The sequence below is a fragment of the Rhinolophus hipposideros genome, assembly GCF_964194185.1.
Source record: "Rhinolophus hipposideros genome assembly, chromosome: 11".
NCBI lineage: Eukaryota > Metazoa > Chordata > Mammalia > Chiroptera > Rhinolophidae > Rhinolophus > Rhinolophus hipposideros.
Genome location: NC_138057.1, coordinates 18,382,288 through 18,397,061, shown reverse-complemented (window position 1 = coordinate 18,397,061; position 14,774 = coordinate 18,382,288). Strand labels below are relative to the sequence as shown.

The 14,774-nt window shown below is 40.6% G+C and overlaps 2 protein-coding genes across 2 annotated transcripts; both read right to left on the bottom strand.

Annotated features, from left to right (window-relative positions):
- Positions 1-3,787: 3,787 nt before the first annotated feature.
- LOC308504900 (interferon omega-2-like) lies at positions 3,788-4,480 on the bottom strand (the record flags this gene model as incomplete). The annotated part of the gene is made up of 1 exon (XM_081066405.1): positions 3,788-4,480. Exon 1 carries the CDS (start codon positions 4,370-4,372, stop codon positions 3,788-3,790), a length of 585 nt encoding a protein of 194 aa, XP_080922531.1. The 5' UTR covers positions 4,373-4,480.
- Positions 4,481-12,188: 7,708 nt separating this feature from the next.
- LOC308505006 (transmembrane protein 243-like) lies at positions 12,189-14,774 on the bottom strand (the record flags this gene model as incomplete). The annotated part of the gene is made up of 2 exons (XM_081066677.1): positions 12,189-12,525; positions 14,548-14,774. 2 exons carry the CDS (start codon positions 14,772-14,774, stop codon positions 12,189-12,191), a joined length of 564 nt encoding a protein of 187 aa, XP_080922803.1.

The following is a 14,774-nucleotide window of genomic DNA, read 5'->3' as shown; positions in this document are numbered from 1 at the left end:
TAATCTCAATTTCTCCCATCTTTGCATCTGTTAACAAAACAGGCTGATTTAGCTTCTTTCATTGTACTTATTTGAAAGGAAAGGAAACGAAGCCACAGAGAGATTAAATAACTTTTCCAAGGTCATGGACTCAAATCAAACCCAGACCTTCTGACTCCAGAGCTTTTACCAATTCTGGGAATATTACTACCAACAAGAACCAGAGAGATTGCTAAGAATCTGAGCATCCTTTCCCCCAGGACAGTCTTAATAAATAAATAATAAATTTTTTCTCCCCAACTGCCATTTGTCCCAGTGATAACAGTCTCCATGCCCTTATGAAAGACATTTTACAGCACAATTAATTTGGTCATCACTTTCCTTATACCTGTTACAAACCAGTTTTGTCATCCTGGGGATGTTTCTTTCTAAGTTTGGCCATCAGCGTTTTCTAAAAACTGAACTTGGGTGGTATATACATGTGGTGTTACATCAAGTGTTTATTTTCAGTCTTTATAGAATTTCCCATCTCAGGCTCTGATTGCCTTCTCCAATAGCCAGCCAACCTGCAACTTGCCTCAAAATGTACCTGGAGGTAGAGAACCATAAATACAGCAGGGCAATCAACACATTTGTAACTTAAATGTAACAAACTTGACATCTTCTATTTAATCTGCAATCAAGAGCCCCGGTGTACTAGAATTTGCCCAGTTTCTTGCATTTCAAATTCTTGAGCTGCTGCTGGCACTCACAAATTTTTCATAGCTCGAGATACTTTATTGAGCAAAGGAGCATCACGAGACTGGTGCTGTCTCCTAGTAGAATCAGAACTTAAAAGCACGTAAACACCTGCACAATAAGCTCCTGGATTCTCTACCAGCTTGTGTGGTATACACATAGGGGCAGTGTTGGTGCTGAGCTACCTCTATTTACTGCACTTCCGTACCTGGCTGAACAGGAGTGCCTTCACCTCAGCAGAGGGCATGGCAGGTGGGGAGGGTCCAGGCATGGCCATGTACAAACTGCTCATTTGGGCTGCTCCTGCAGCCCCCCAAAATCAGCTGCCTCTCAGTGAAACTACACTGAGATCCCCTGCATAAGCTCATGGTCACCATAGCCATGACCCTATCTCCCCTCATTCTCTCCCCAAGGTGACCACATGTGTGGCAGGCAGCTACAGCCCAGAGCCTGGGCAGGTCCTGTGCAAGGCGGGCCAGCAGCTCAGAACAGCGGCAGCTCATTCATTCCCAGCTCTGTTTTGCCAGCCTCACTTCTCCGTTCTCCAATACTTTAGAACATACACATTAATAACTTCTAGATATTAAACATGGCATGACTACAGAGATTTTCAGGTCAAGGTGAAAGTAGAGAACTACCTAGAAGTTATCACATTAAATATAACAATATAACAAAATGAACAAAAGGTAAAATTATGCATATATATATGTATACCAGCTGGCCCAATGGGAAAATCAATGCCAAATCCTATATTGTGAGGTATGGATGACATCTTAAGTCTCCTATTATAGCTTTCTGTCAACATTTTTAAAATTTGAATTTGTACAATCACTAAACTCCCCCTTGCTCCATGGATTGTTTTTTGTTTTGGCTAATGTGATGTTTCCTGCACATTACTTACAAATTGTTCTTTAGCTTAGGTTTTGGGAGAAAAGTTGTCTAATTCAGTTTCATTCATTTTTATTAGATGTCCCATTATTTGTAATAAATAACAACTTGGGGTTCCACAAGTGTTTATGATTTGCATGAAACCAGTGCTCTCACCTCAGAACAATTCTAAAGTTAAACACGACATAATGCAAGCAATAATACTAAAAATAGAAAGGAATTCTTCCGCACCCAATTGTTCTTAGCTACTTCACCTATAAATAAGTTTAGAAGTATCTGTAGTAAAACGACTGTAATAATGATAATGATTAAAGTTTAGTAATCGCTTTAATAAAGCAAACAATCTCAAAAATAGTTATATTATCAGAATTAATTCGATTTAGAAGGAAATCTAAATCTAGATTTGTTAATAAGGAAAGAATTAACAATCAACATAACATTCTAGGAAATTTGGCACTCTTTAACAGGAAGCAATTTAGATTATCATCTCACACCATAGATTTTTAAAACTGCCAATGGAATAGCAAATGTAATGTAAAAATGGATTCATAAGAAAGGGATCTGTAAACAACTAACAAAAAAAACTGGAATAAATGAAGTAACAGAAAAAATAAAATGAATCTTGACTGTAAAATTTGTTGGAAACAAGAAAAGAACTGCAATTAGCAAGCAAATGGGTTACCACTGAAATTCGCTACAAAGTGATATTAATTAGAACAATGATAAATTATTTTTTAACCAAATAAGCAATATATTAAATCAAATACCTAAGAAGGCATAGTTTAAGTCAAATAAGTCAGCCATTGTAAATGTTCGTATGTTTTGTGCCAATTCATCTATTCTTTGAAAATTACTCTCAGAAAACATGAACGAAAATGTGCTCGGGCATGTTAACCCCCATTCTCCTCCAGGTACCATCTACTTCACTCCTCCACTTCACAAACAAGCTTAGGAAGCTAATTTTCTATACACAGTATCTAATTCTCGTTCTTGTGTTTCCTTGTCAACCTACTCCCACCTGGTTTCTGTCCCATTAATTCTACTACAGCAGATCATCCTGAAGCACCAATGGTGTCTGTTTTCAGGCCCACCGGGATAGTTTTTTTGCACCTGCCCTACAAGTACCACTCAGTCTTTCAAACACACTCCTTCCCTTAGCAGCGTGTCCCCCCACTCTTCCCTATTTATCCTTCTAGCTTCACTGCCCCTCTTCCTCACTGTCCTTTGCAGACTCTCTTCTGCCCAATTCTTAAATGCTGAGGGTCTGCAAGACTAGGTTTAGGTCATCGTCTCATTGTCCACTCGATAAGTGACCGCATGCATTCTGATGCCCTCATTACCAGATATGCAGTAAGGAATCCCAAATTCATACCTCCCCATGGCATTTCTAGACCCATATTCCCTACTGCCAATAAGACTTCTGCATGTAAATGTCTCCCAGGCACCTTAGAAAGGGCACCTGTATTATTTATGCTTTCCAGACTCATTTGTAACTAAACTTCTCGTGTGAGAACATCATTGTCCTTTCCTTCTCTCTACAGCGTTTAATATAATTGAAATAAAAGAATCATTAGTACCGCTGTTCTGTCTCCTTTTCTGTAAGAAACAGTTACAACACAACAGGAACTGGATTTACTTTGCTCGCCTGTATTTTGTGACTGGAATTACACAATATGTCATTAAGAGACTCAACTTACACATGTAATCTGAATGCAGTCAATGAGCAAATAAGTTTTCCAACTCATTTCTCAATATCTTTTTCAATACCAGGGTTTGGATTTTGATTTCATAATAAATAAATTCAAGAAGTTTTCGTTGATGAGAATTTAATAAATAAAACAAATTGCAAAGTTAATAACATAGAAAAGTAAACGTGGCTTTAAAATTATAATACAATGTAAACATGTATATGTAATTACATGTGATTTTAAATATAAATACGATAGATACTAGAAGAACTGGAATAAATAAATAAATAAACAAACAGGCATAACACAGTCACCTCTTTGGGGCTGATGACACTGGAGCTGAATTTTTTAACACAGTGTAACTTAATGCTCTGACAAAATATTTGCTGAATTAAATACAATCAATTCTGTGACTGAAGCAGAAAGAAGAGCCCTTTGAAATGACCACACACACATGTGCAGGATGACGTGGCTCAGTCACGGGGAGAACCATTTCAAGGTGAGCCCGGGTCTCCATCCTTCTTCCCTAACCCTTCTTGCAAGCTTGCTGATGAAGAGAAGGAGCTCAGGATTTCCTCTCTGACAACCTCCCAGGCACAGTCACTGTATTTCTTCTGTTTCAGGTAGAGACGGATGCCCATGAAGTACCTCTTCACGGCCAGTGTCGGGTCCTTCCCAGCGGCAGAGTCTGCCTGTCCCACCTCCTGCACCAAACAGGGTTCCAGGTCTTCCAGCTGCCGATGGAGTCCAGTGAGGAGCTTGTCCAGCAGGGTCGTGTTCCAGGCAGCAGAGGACGGCTCTGTGAGGAAGACTCTGGAGGTCTGCCCGAGCATCTCGTAAAGGACAGAGGTGGCCTGAGTCTTCTGGACCTGGCTGCCATTCACTGCCTGCTGGGGGAATCCGAAGTCTTTTCTGTCATCCAGACACAGGGAAGGAGAGATTCTCCTCATTTGTTCCAGGAGCACAAGGTTCTCATTGCTGACCAGAGCATGGTTCAGAGTCAGGTTGCAGCCCAGAGACCCACCGGGGCCATGGCTGAACACCACCAGGGCCGAAAGGAGAGAGAGCATGAGGGCCATGGAGAAATGTGGGTGCTGCTGCTGGCCTGGCTCAGCTGAGCGTCGGATGAACCTTGGCCTCTAGGTCCTCTGATGACATTCTTTCTGAGCATGGCCATTAAATAGGGAACACAATCATTTTCATTTTCTAAACATTTTCCTGCACTTTCACTTGCCTTTTTTGTTTTCATTCATGTCTTCTCCATGTGGTCTAAGAAGATATCAGTCAACACTATTAATTTTGCAATGGAAATTTAAGTTTCCCAGTAAACTTCAAATGTACCAATCAAAATGGATATTTATCAATCAAATGAGAAAAACTTTGGTCCAAAAGTCAGAACTGTATGTAGGCATATACTACTCGATTACATGCACATACTCATGTACATTTTTAATATATAAATACTGCTTTCTCAGCATTAGAAACAAAATATGGCCTTGAATCTGGGCAAAATTTTTACCTCCTCACTTTATTTACAGAGGGAGACAGGCTCCCTCAGCCCCCTGGATTTGTGTATTTTGTTAGGTACTTACCACACTGTGTATAGGAAATAAGCTCTTCAGCACCAAGGACTGGGATTTGTTTTCTATTTTCTTCACAGCTGAGGCTAGTGATCATTAGTGAGTAAGTTTCTGGGATGTTTCTCTTCCTGCTAGAACACATTCATGCAGGTCTATGTGGTTGTGCTTCCCTGGGGCCACAAGGTCATGACTAACAGAGACATTGCCCTTTCTTTCCACCATTTTGTAAAGGGTCCATAGGGCTCCTCAGGTCGTGCCAATACTTGCAGCAGGAATCTTGGATCTTTCTGGTGCATGTAGGTTGGCGATCCTACTACCAAGATAATTTTATTTTCCCAGCAGCACCTCACTCACAAGGGAGGTATCACCTCTAGAAACCCTTTCCCTCTGAAGTGACAGTGTCCCTAACCCAAACTCTCTGGACTCACTCCCTAAGGGCAGGCTGACCACATCCTGAGGATTTTAGGATTCCCCTGCTGTGGAGAGATTGTGTCTTTGTTGGCAAAATAATGAATTTTCTAGGTTCCTGACCCTTCCCACTGGATGTGTATTGAGGACCATGGTTCTCACCGGTAACCTCCTGCCTGACCCATGTCCCCAGGTATCAGGAGTAAAACCATCTCTCAGTGCTGATACCAAAGTTTATTTTTTCTAAGTAAGTGGAACAAACAGTTATCCAATTGTAATTATTTCACCCTTAGGAGGCAAATAATTTTTATATTTTCAGTACGACTTTTAGTGTTCGATTCTTCTACTTCAATTATTGGACACTCATTATGTTCAAAATTTGTGAGCTGGGCACAGGAGATCGGATGATGACATCTCTCAGTAGAAACTTATGGCCAGAAACTAGTGAACTTCAATTGTTCATTCAGTCTGCATGTTTCTCTTGGGCTTTTTGTTCATCTTTCTCTGTCTCATGTGAGGAGGGCAATGAGCCCAGGCTATTATGTCAGGGAGACAAAGCTTTCTTTCCTTTACTTATTCGTGCTATTTCATTTTAAATTCAAAAGACAACAATAACAAGAATCTTAATGTCTTATTTTTTTTTTTTGCAGAGCGGTTTACAGGGTGTAGTCTGTCTCGCTCCCCTGGCATAATTTCTGTTTCATCCTGTGGGTAATATAAACAAAGGAAAGTTAAAGAAGTGCAAAGGGCTTCACTGTGTTTCTCTATAATGTTAAAGACTTCAGATTTTTTGTTTCTCATTTCAACTTGCCCAGAAAGGAAAACTCGACAGTTGCTTGTGGGCAAAAATAAAACAAATATAATTCTGAATGTCATAAAAGTGCAAGAAGGGAAGTGACTCTTTGGGTGACAAAATGAAGAAGTGTAAGTTTGCAAAATTCAGGGTAGCCAAGTTGGGACCTGATCTGTGGCAGCGGAAGGAGGGAAGCCAGTGTTGAATGACACAGAATCAGGACATGGTTGCTCTGCCAGAGGCTCACAGAACGGTACCTCCTGGGTCATTGACCAGCCTTCGGGTTGCAAGACCAGCCACTTCATTTTTCTTCAGTTGAGGCCACATGTGATGAATTCTGAGGAGAGAAAGGAGGAATCACACCAACCAACTCTCAAGGGACTGACCCCCTGAACTTCACTAACCCTCTCGGGCAGGATTGTGGATATGAACCCTAGCCTGAGTACTTTATCTGCCTAAGGAATTCACTCAGGAAATTAAAAGGTTGACTTGAGAAATCTAGAATTAAGAGAGAGGGAATTAAGAAAAGATTCAGCTCTTAATCTGAATAACAATAATGATGATGGTATTTTAAATGATAACACCGAAAGTTATCACAGCTAACTGTAGACTGGCCCCTGTTCTAAAAACTTTGAGATTAACTCAATCTTCTCAATAACCCTGTTTGAATTACACTCATTTATGAATCTGTTTGAGAGAAATATAAATCTAGAGGGATACATTTTTCTGAAGGTACCGAATTTTCAAGGTCAAAGCCTTAAGAAGATTTGAAATAATGACTTGTCTAGAAGGGTCTATTAAAGAATTGATGGACAGAAACGGGCATGGGATTTGTGAACCATGGAGAGGCCATGGCCTGAAATCAGAAGAGCAGGGAAGGTGAAGTGATAAAGGATTTCCTGCTTCACTTCAAATGCCAAAGATTTGGTGTCTTTTGTATGCCAACGGGTGTGAGTCAACCCGTTGAGTCAACTGGACTGTCTGACTTCACATTCTAAGGAAAAGTAGACAAAATTCCTTTTAAATAGTTATAAGGGAGTAGATTTTTCTGTCAAGTGAAACAGAAGTTTGCAGCTGGCACTGGAGTAACGCGCGTCCCTTCCCATGCTCAGCACGCTGCTGTGCTATCAGAGCAAAGGGTGCTGGGGACCCTGCTGTTGGCCATGTCTCCGTGGGAGAACTCTGTGCTCTTCTCCCCTCTGAACTGGAATGACCCGGAGAAACAGCTGACTCAGTGCTGCCCATTCCATTGGATTGTTCCTCCTCCTGAGGACCTCCCTGCTGCAGTCCACGCTTTAAACGTCTCTGCTCTCCTTCCACGAGCTGGAGCTGCTGCTGACTTTCAACTCCTTCACGTTTCTACACGTGCACTGTGGTTTTGGGAGCAAATGTGAGTCCCGCGTGGTGCAGCGTCCTCGTGGTGGAATCAGAGGTGGAACTGCCTACCAGATGCCCGAATGATTGCCTGGATTCTTTCCCAAGTCGTGGGTGTAGATGGGTGGGCCGAGCTCCGTGTCTTTCCTGCGTTTCTGTGCGCGACTGGACATTAGGGGACCTTGAACGCTGCAGCGCAGAAATCAGCTGGAAGGGACGGTGGAGGCGGGGCCGTGTTCACAATCTAGCTTTGGAGGCTGGATCACCTCCAGGGCTTCCGGTGATCACCACACCCCATCCTTGGCACTGGGCGTCCCTTCTCATTCCTGGGGGTGTAAAGACCACCTGAGCTTCCCGAACTGTGCCCAGGCTGTGGGCTGCGCAGCGCTCACTCTCCCTTCCCCAGTATTCCAGCCCTGCAGCTTGTTCCTGCAGCACTTTCAAATATTTAGTGGGTCTGGGATGTGAAACAGGACAGGGCTATAGAGATTTTCACGGCACGGTGACAGTATGAAACCAAATCATAAACTTTTACACACCTAAAGTACAAAGAAAAAGCAACAAAAAAGGGTAAAGTTTCAGCAAAAGAAAAATAATCAGCAACCAAAGAGTGGAAAGAATCATAAGTACCAACATTTGAAAGGTGTAAGGCAATCACAAAGTCAGAGCCAGGTGAATCCAAACAGTGTCGTTCTAGTCCTGTTCCTGCAAGGCCCCCAACAAGAGGTGGAGGAATGAAGAAAAGCAAGGACAAACATCGTTTAACATGGAAATTAGAGCCCTTTAACCCATCAGTTGGAGAGGAGCAACCTAGAGATTGAGTCTATAAACTGAAGCAAAGATTTGAGAGACCCCTGCTACCTGAGCAATTCATACCCACTTCCTGATGAACTTGTTCGTTCACAGTTTGGATACCCTTAATACCTTTCCTTTCTACCCAAATGGGTACTCGGCGGGCTGTCGTTTGGCAACAATTATACTCTCTGACACTCCTTTCTTTAAGTTGTGCTCTCTTACTACTGAGTCAAGGTGGAAGGGAAGCAAGTGGAGTCATTACTCAAAGTGACAATGAGAATTTTCTCCTGATTATAATAAAGTCAAGCGACATGATCTGATAGTGGGAATGAATTTGAAAAACTGCCAACTTACTTTTAAGAAAGTGTTCATACACCTTCCAAAAGCTAGATAGTTCCCCAGTTCCTAGCTTCTGCATACCCACACTGGCAGGCTCTAAGTGCCAGGTGGCCTGAAAGGACAGCAAAAGAGTGATGATTCAGAAGATGCTGCCAGCTGAAGCCTAGAGGTGAGAAAGATGTTCTGACCATTTCTGTGCAGGTAGCTGCCCATTGTCCAAAGAGGGTGTGCCCTGCCTGCAGCTGGGGGAATTCTCCCTCTCCAAGATACAACAGCTAAGGAAGTGGGCTGAGTCAAATATTGGGGTGGGATCTTTCCAGGACAGAGCCTCTTTGTAGCTCTGAAGAAATAGGTGAGGATCAGACTCTTTTGCATAGAACAGAAAGAAGCCTGTTGTGGAAAGAAGTTTTCAATAAGTACTTCTAGGATGATTAGTTGGCAATCTAAGAAGAAATCAATGTCAAATCTCATCTCATTCCATAGGCAAGAATAAAATCTTGATGGAATGAAAAATTGACAGGAAGATTAGTTTTTAAAAAGAGAGAAAGCCAGGGGTACCATTGTCGCTCCTGAGAATAGCTAACTTACAAAAGAAATGGTCATTCTTTTAAATATATACAAATTGCTAACTTCATTATACAAAACAGGACATAACTACAGAGATTTTCCTGACAAGGTCACTGAATGGAGCCTGATCTCAGGATTTCCTCACGCATAAACCAACAAAATAAGGATGTATAAAATACATAAGTGGCCATCAAAGAACGAAAAAAGAATAATATTTGAAAAGTGTTAGGATATCAATTAGGGAGGAGCCATGTGATAGTTAATTTTATGTGTCAATTTAAGTAGGCCACGATTCCCATATATTTATTTAAACATTATTCTAGATGTTTCTGTGAAGGCGTGCTTAACATGAAATTATAGGTATTTAACATTTACATTAGTAGACTTTGAGGAAAGCAGATTCCCCTCCATACTGTGGGTGGCCCCCATCCAATCAGTTGAAGGTCTTAATAAAAAAGTCTGACCTCCCAGGATAAGAAGGAATTCTGCCAACAGACTGCCGTTGGTCTGGAAATGCATGTCTTCCTAGGGTATCCAACCTGTTGGTCCTCTTTCTGGAAAACCCTGACAAATACTGTGGGAAGCCAGATGTTGCCAAGCATTGTGCATCTCTTAAAATTTTCCATCCTCCCATCCTCCAGAGGGGAGGATAAAAATCTATTAAGATTCAACTAAGGTCCTGGCCAACCACAAGTTTGAGAGCAGCAAATCCAAATGTTGAGCGTGTTACCTCAGTAAAAGATGGCTGACCCCTCCACTTTGGCAGGCGCTCCCTGCTACCTTAGCAATCACACGTACTTCCTGGTGAAATACCTCAGTGAAGATATTGTGCTGATGATAGAAATTCCTCTCAACTTATACCAAAATTGATACATTTGAATAAATAAAATGTCACTAGCTCTCACGTAACAATGACACTATTCATTCACAATCTTTAGCTTATATCAGGCTTCTCCATTTTGCTACCTATACAGAGATTTTACTACTAATCAAAAGAGATGTCAAGATCATTATTCAAGGTGACAATGAGAAATTTCACTGTTTAATAATATTTGAAGTCTGATATTTGGAATAAATCTGTGAAACTAATATAGTACTATGGAGAGTTGTTTAATCAGTGTTTTGTGAGATTTTCCTGATTAGCACTGAGTTCCATTCCCGGATTGGCAGCTCTACCTGCCCCCAGAGTCCTGTAGTGTGTGGAAGGGGTGGTTCATAGGGAGGCTCTGCTCTGCACAGTAGGTTGTAGGCAGGGAACACATCTTTCTCTGTCTCTTTAACTGCCCAGTCCAAACCGTCCAGCCAGCCTGGAACCAGACACTCACACTCTTTCTCTTTGTAATAGACACAGGGTAAGGCAACAGGCAGGCTCATGACAGCATGAAGGGACATCCCCAGGAAGTGGTAGGATCTGCCTACCACTTCCTGGGGATGTCCCAGGTAGGATCAGAAGCCTGCCCCCCAGTCTTGGTTTTTGCACTTGTTCTACTTGGTCACCAGGGAGCTGTTTCTCCTGAGAGGAGTTTCCTTTGCCCACCCACAGGCTGGATCCACTTTCTGTTTTCTTCTAGCTACAGCTACTATCGCATCACACTCAACACATTAAGGAAAGCCTCTCATGCAGATGTTTCTGCAAAACCTGGAAATGTGATGCACTTTTGCTTTTCACTTGTAATGTTCCGCTCTTTAGGGAACCCTTTAAGCTGAAACCACAATGGAACAGAAAGCAGTGGTTTGAATGTGCTGAGAGGTAAAGAGTGCATGACAAAGGGCTGTGGGGCTTTTCTATCCTGGAGAGGAAGGAAAGTGTTGTGCTATGGGAGTGTATCCTGGAATGTGCCAGATGCTGGAGCCATTAACTATCCTGCTGCTCTGTCGTTTAGCTAGATATTTATTTCCCTCTCTCACATATTAGTACAAGCCACCATTTCATCACTGTAAAAAGAAGACACTTCTTTAAAATGAGGAATGATCGTTTTCTAGCCTTCTCCAGAATTCATGACAGAATTTGTTTTTTTTCGGCTGCCTCCTTTGGAGGTCAGTTACTGAAAGGTAGGATACAGGTCCTAAGAGTTTTATGGAAACAGACAGCATTTATATTCTTATATATAGCTGTCTGGGAAAAATAAAACAAAACAAAACAAAAAAACAGGAAAATACCTACCATCCTTTAAATTCTTTCTCTATGGAAGATAGGATGCTAAATAATTGTCTTAAAATGCATGAGTGCATTTAATATTCACAAAAACATATAAATATTTTGAACTAATTTTATTTATGGCAAAACTGAGGCTTATAAAGACAAAGTGGGTTACTCAAGGTTACACATATATCCAGGCAGAATGGAATTTCAATGAAAATTTCTTTATTGTGAGTTAAGGTGATTTTGTAAATTTTGTATTCTGGATTTCTGCTATAATTGTTAAATCTTTTATACTCCTGAATTACATTCAACTCTCTCTTGCTCCATTTTATATTTCCAGCTGATTTTGACCTTTTTTTGTTAAGTACTGAGAAAGAGATTGTGTGGTTCACTTTCCAACTTTCTTTTTTTTAACCTTGTATAAATTATTTTATTTATTATTGTAATTAGACTTTCACAATCAAAGTTGTCTTTTCACTGTCTCTGTTTCGTTAATGTGATATTAAATTGTAGTTATAAGCAAAAGTTGGTTGCCTAGGGAATCAACTGTATATTCAGTTTAACAGAAATAAAAGAATATTTGTCTTAAAATGTAAGATTATTTGTTACATAGCCTTTCGCCATGCAGTTACATTATAAAAATTTTTAATTTCAAAAGTGAAAATTACTTGTGCTGTCTGAGGGCTGGAATGTTGAAGTGCAACATCAGCTCCTTAAAGAAAAAGCAAAGTGATCTCTAATACATATCCCCTGCAAGAGGGAATTTAGATTTACAAGTAACATGAAAATCATGTGTCAGATTTGTGCAGGAGATCCTTCAGCAGACCTTACTCAGCTCTTATTCACCGTCCTTATAGCTTTGAAGAGACCTGGTAAGTATTTTCTCTTTGGCAGTCTCACTTTCCCACATCATGGAAGTACAGGTTCGCACATACACATAACATGATGTTAGAAAATAAAATATAGTATGTTAGATTTCTAAATTTCGGTTCTAAGTCTCCTTGTCGATACCAGTAGGTAAGTATGCAGACAGTAATACTACTCAAAGAGATGCAGACGGCAAAAAATATATTCAACGGTTTTGGAGGTAGTTGAGCGAAAACAACAGCACTGATCAGCCTTACTAAAATCAATAAGGAAGTTAAGCTGCCAACAATTAAATTGATGATTGGATCCTTGGCCAACGTCTCTCCGAACACAGGTCTGTTGTCCAGACCACTGGTGCCGTAGATCCTGGTAAAGAAAGCCTCCGTTTTGGGGTTTCTTCACTCTCCCCAAGTCACTCAAAACCGAGCCAGCATTCCCTCCTAAGTCTCAGGTCCTGGGCTCCCCAAGGTGTTCACGGGGCACACAGAGCCGAACCCCTGGAGAATCCGGGAAGTCCGGCAGCAGCGGTGGGTGGGCGCTCAGACCCCGGGGTGGGGGGGTGGGATGGGGGAGGGGGGGTCAGGCAGCTCCTCCCGAGACCCGCTCTTCTCTCCATCTTGAGCCCCAACTTTCAGTTTTTAAGAAAGTCTATTAGTTTATGTCCTTGATAATTTGGTTATTTTGGGATTCACATGCAACTGTGATATTCATAAAATTAGGAAAAATTACCAAAGGTCATATTAAAAAATCCTTATCACGTCTAGCTCTACCAGGAAATCAGATGTGTTATAAAGCTGCTGTAGTAAGCCAATGTCACAATGATGTAAGTTAAGCAACTTAATTAATAAAGCCAATGATTGCAGGGTGCATTATAGTATCAGTAGTATTCAGCTATTTTGATGAAAAATTGAATTAGTTATCTATTCCTGCCTAACAAGTTCACAAAAACTGAGCAGCTAACTTATTTACAAAGTAGTATTACCAAGACACTGTAAATTATCATTGTAGGTAATTAAATAACTCAGATTTAAATAAAAACAATATTAAACAAAATAATATGAATTACTAGTACATTGATTACATGAAATCATCCAGAAAAAGAAATATACTGTATAAAAGGGAAAGCTATTCACAGAAAAACTAACCCACATTCTTTTCCAGATCCCACAATATTTCCTTCTCCACTTCAGAGTCACTGACTTCACTTATTTACACTTCTATCTATTTTAATATGGTTATCAATGTCATTTATTTTCCAGATGTAGTGGGCAGTTTCAATCCACATCTTTTATGAATCCACTGATTTTCATCTAAGCACATTTATTTTCTTAAATACTCTCTTACCTTCTTTCTCTCGTTTCCCTTTGAATGTATGGCCAATCTCCCTCAGTTTCTTTTGGAGCTCTTCTCTCCCTTCCCATTGAAGGGCCTCAGAATCAAGGTGAAGTCTTTTTCTCACTCTGCACTGTCTCCCCACATGACCACCTACATTTCTGGCTTTCCCTTGCCACATATGAACCTCCAGTCATAGCATTCCATGTAAATTGCAAACTCACATATCCAACTAACAATGGGTACTTGCACTTAGATGTCTACCAGTCAACTGTACAGAATATCTACTGCTTTTATTTTTATTTGCTGGCATTCTTCACTCTATCTGCTGGTGAGAGAATTCATTTGTTTTTTCTTCTTCTCGATACCATAACTTATATTAATTTTGATCATTGCTTTTAGGTTCTTTCCCCACAAAAATCAAAGATACAAGAGAGCAGGAACCTTATTCATTATGTTCACCTCTGTATCATGAGGGTAACACACAACCTGGCTTAGAAAACCTCAATAGTTACCTAAAATTTGAATGTAATATGATATGTAAATGAATTGTGCGATCCATTCTTTAAACCAAATTGCACAATGAGGCTTGGTGTTTCTTTTTAAAATAAACTGATACAAGAAGTTTACTATGATAAAATTTTAATTAAAAAATATCACAAATATAAGAACTAAATACAAAGAACATTTTTTTATTGCATCACCACAATGTTAACGGTGCGTGTATGAGATACTATATACAAAATTTTATAAATAAATAAATATTAAAATAGATAGACAGATCATCAGCATGGGCATCTATAAGTGATGAGTGCCTGTAAAGTTGAACACGATGTTACATAATACCTGAAAACTTTTGACAAATTGATTACACTCATGTCACGATACAGCAGAAACAAGACAAAAGACAGTCTTTGACATGCCAAACAGCAGGAAACGTGATATTATTAGTCAATGAGAATCATCTCCGTGTTGAACCAGGTGTCATTCCTTATTCCTTAATCTTTCCTACAAGTTCGTTGGTAAAGAGAAGGACCTCATGACTTCTGCTCTGACAATCTCCCAGGCAAATAGAGGGTGATTCTCTGGAAGTATTTCCTCAGGGCCAGAACGGAGTCCTCATTCACCAGGTGAGGCCCTTGCACACCCACCTCCTGCGTCACGCAGGCTTCCAGGTCATTCAGCTGCTGATAAAACCTAGCGCAGAATTTGACTAGGAGGGTTTTGTCCCAAGCAGCAAACGAGCCCTCCATTCTGAAGAGGTCGAAGGTCTGCTGGGTCAT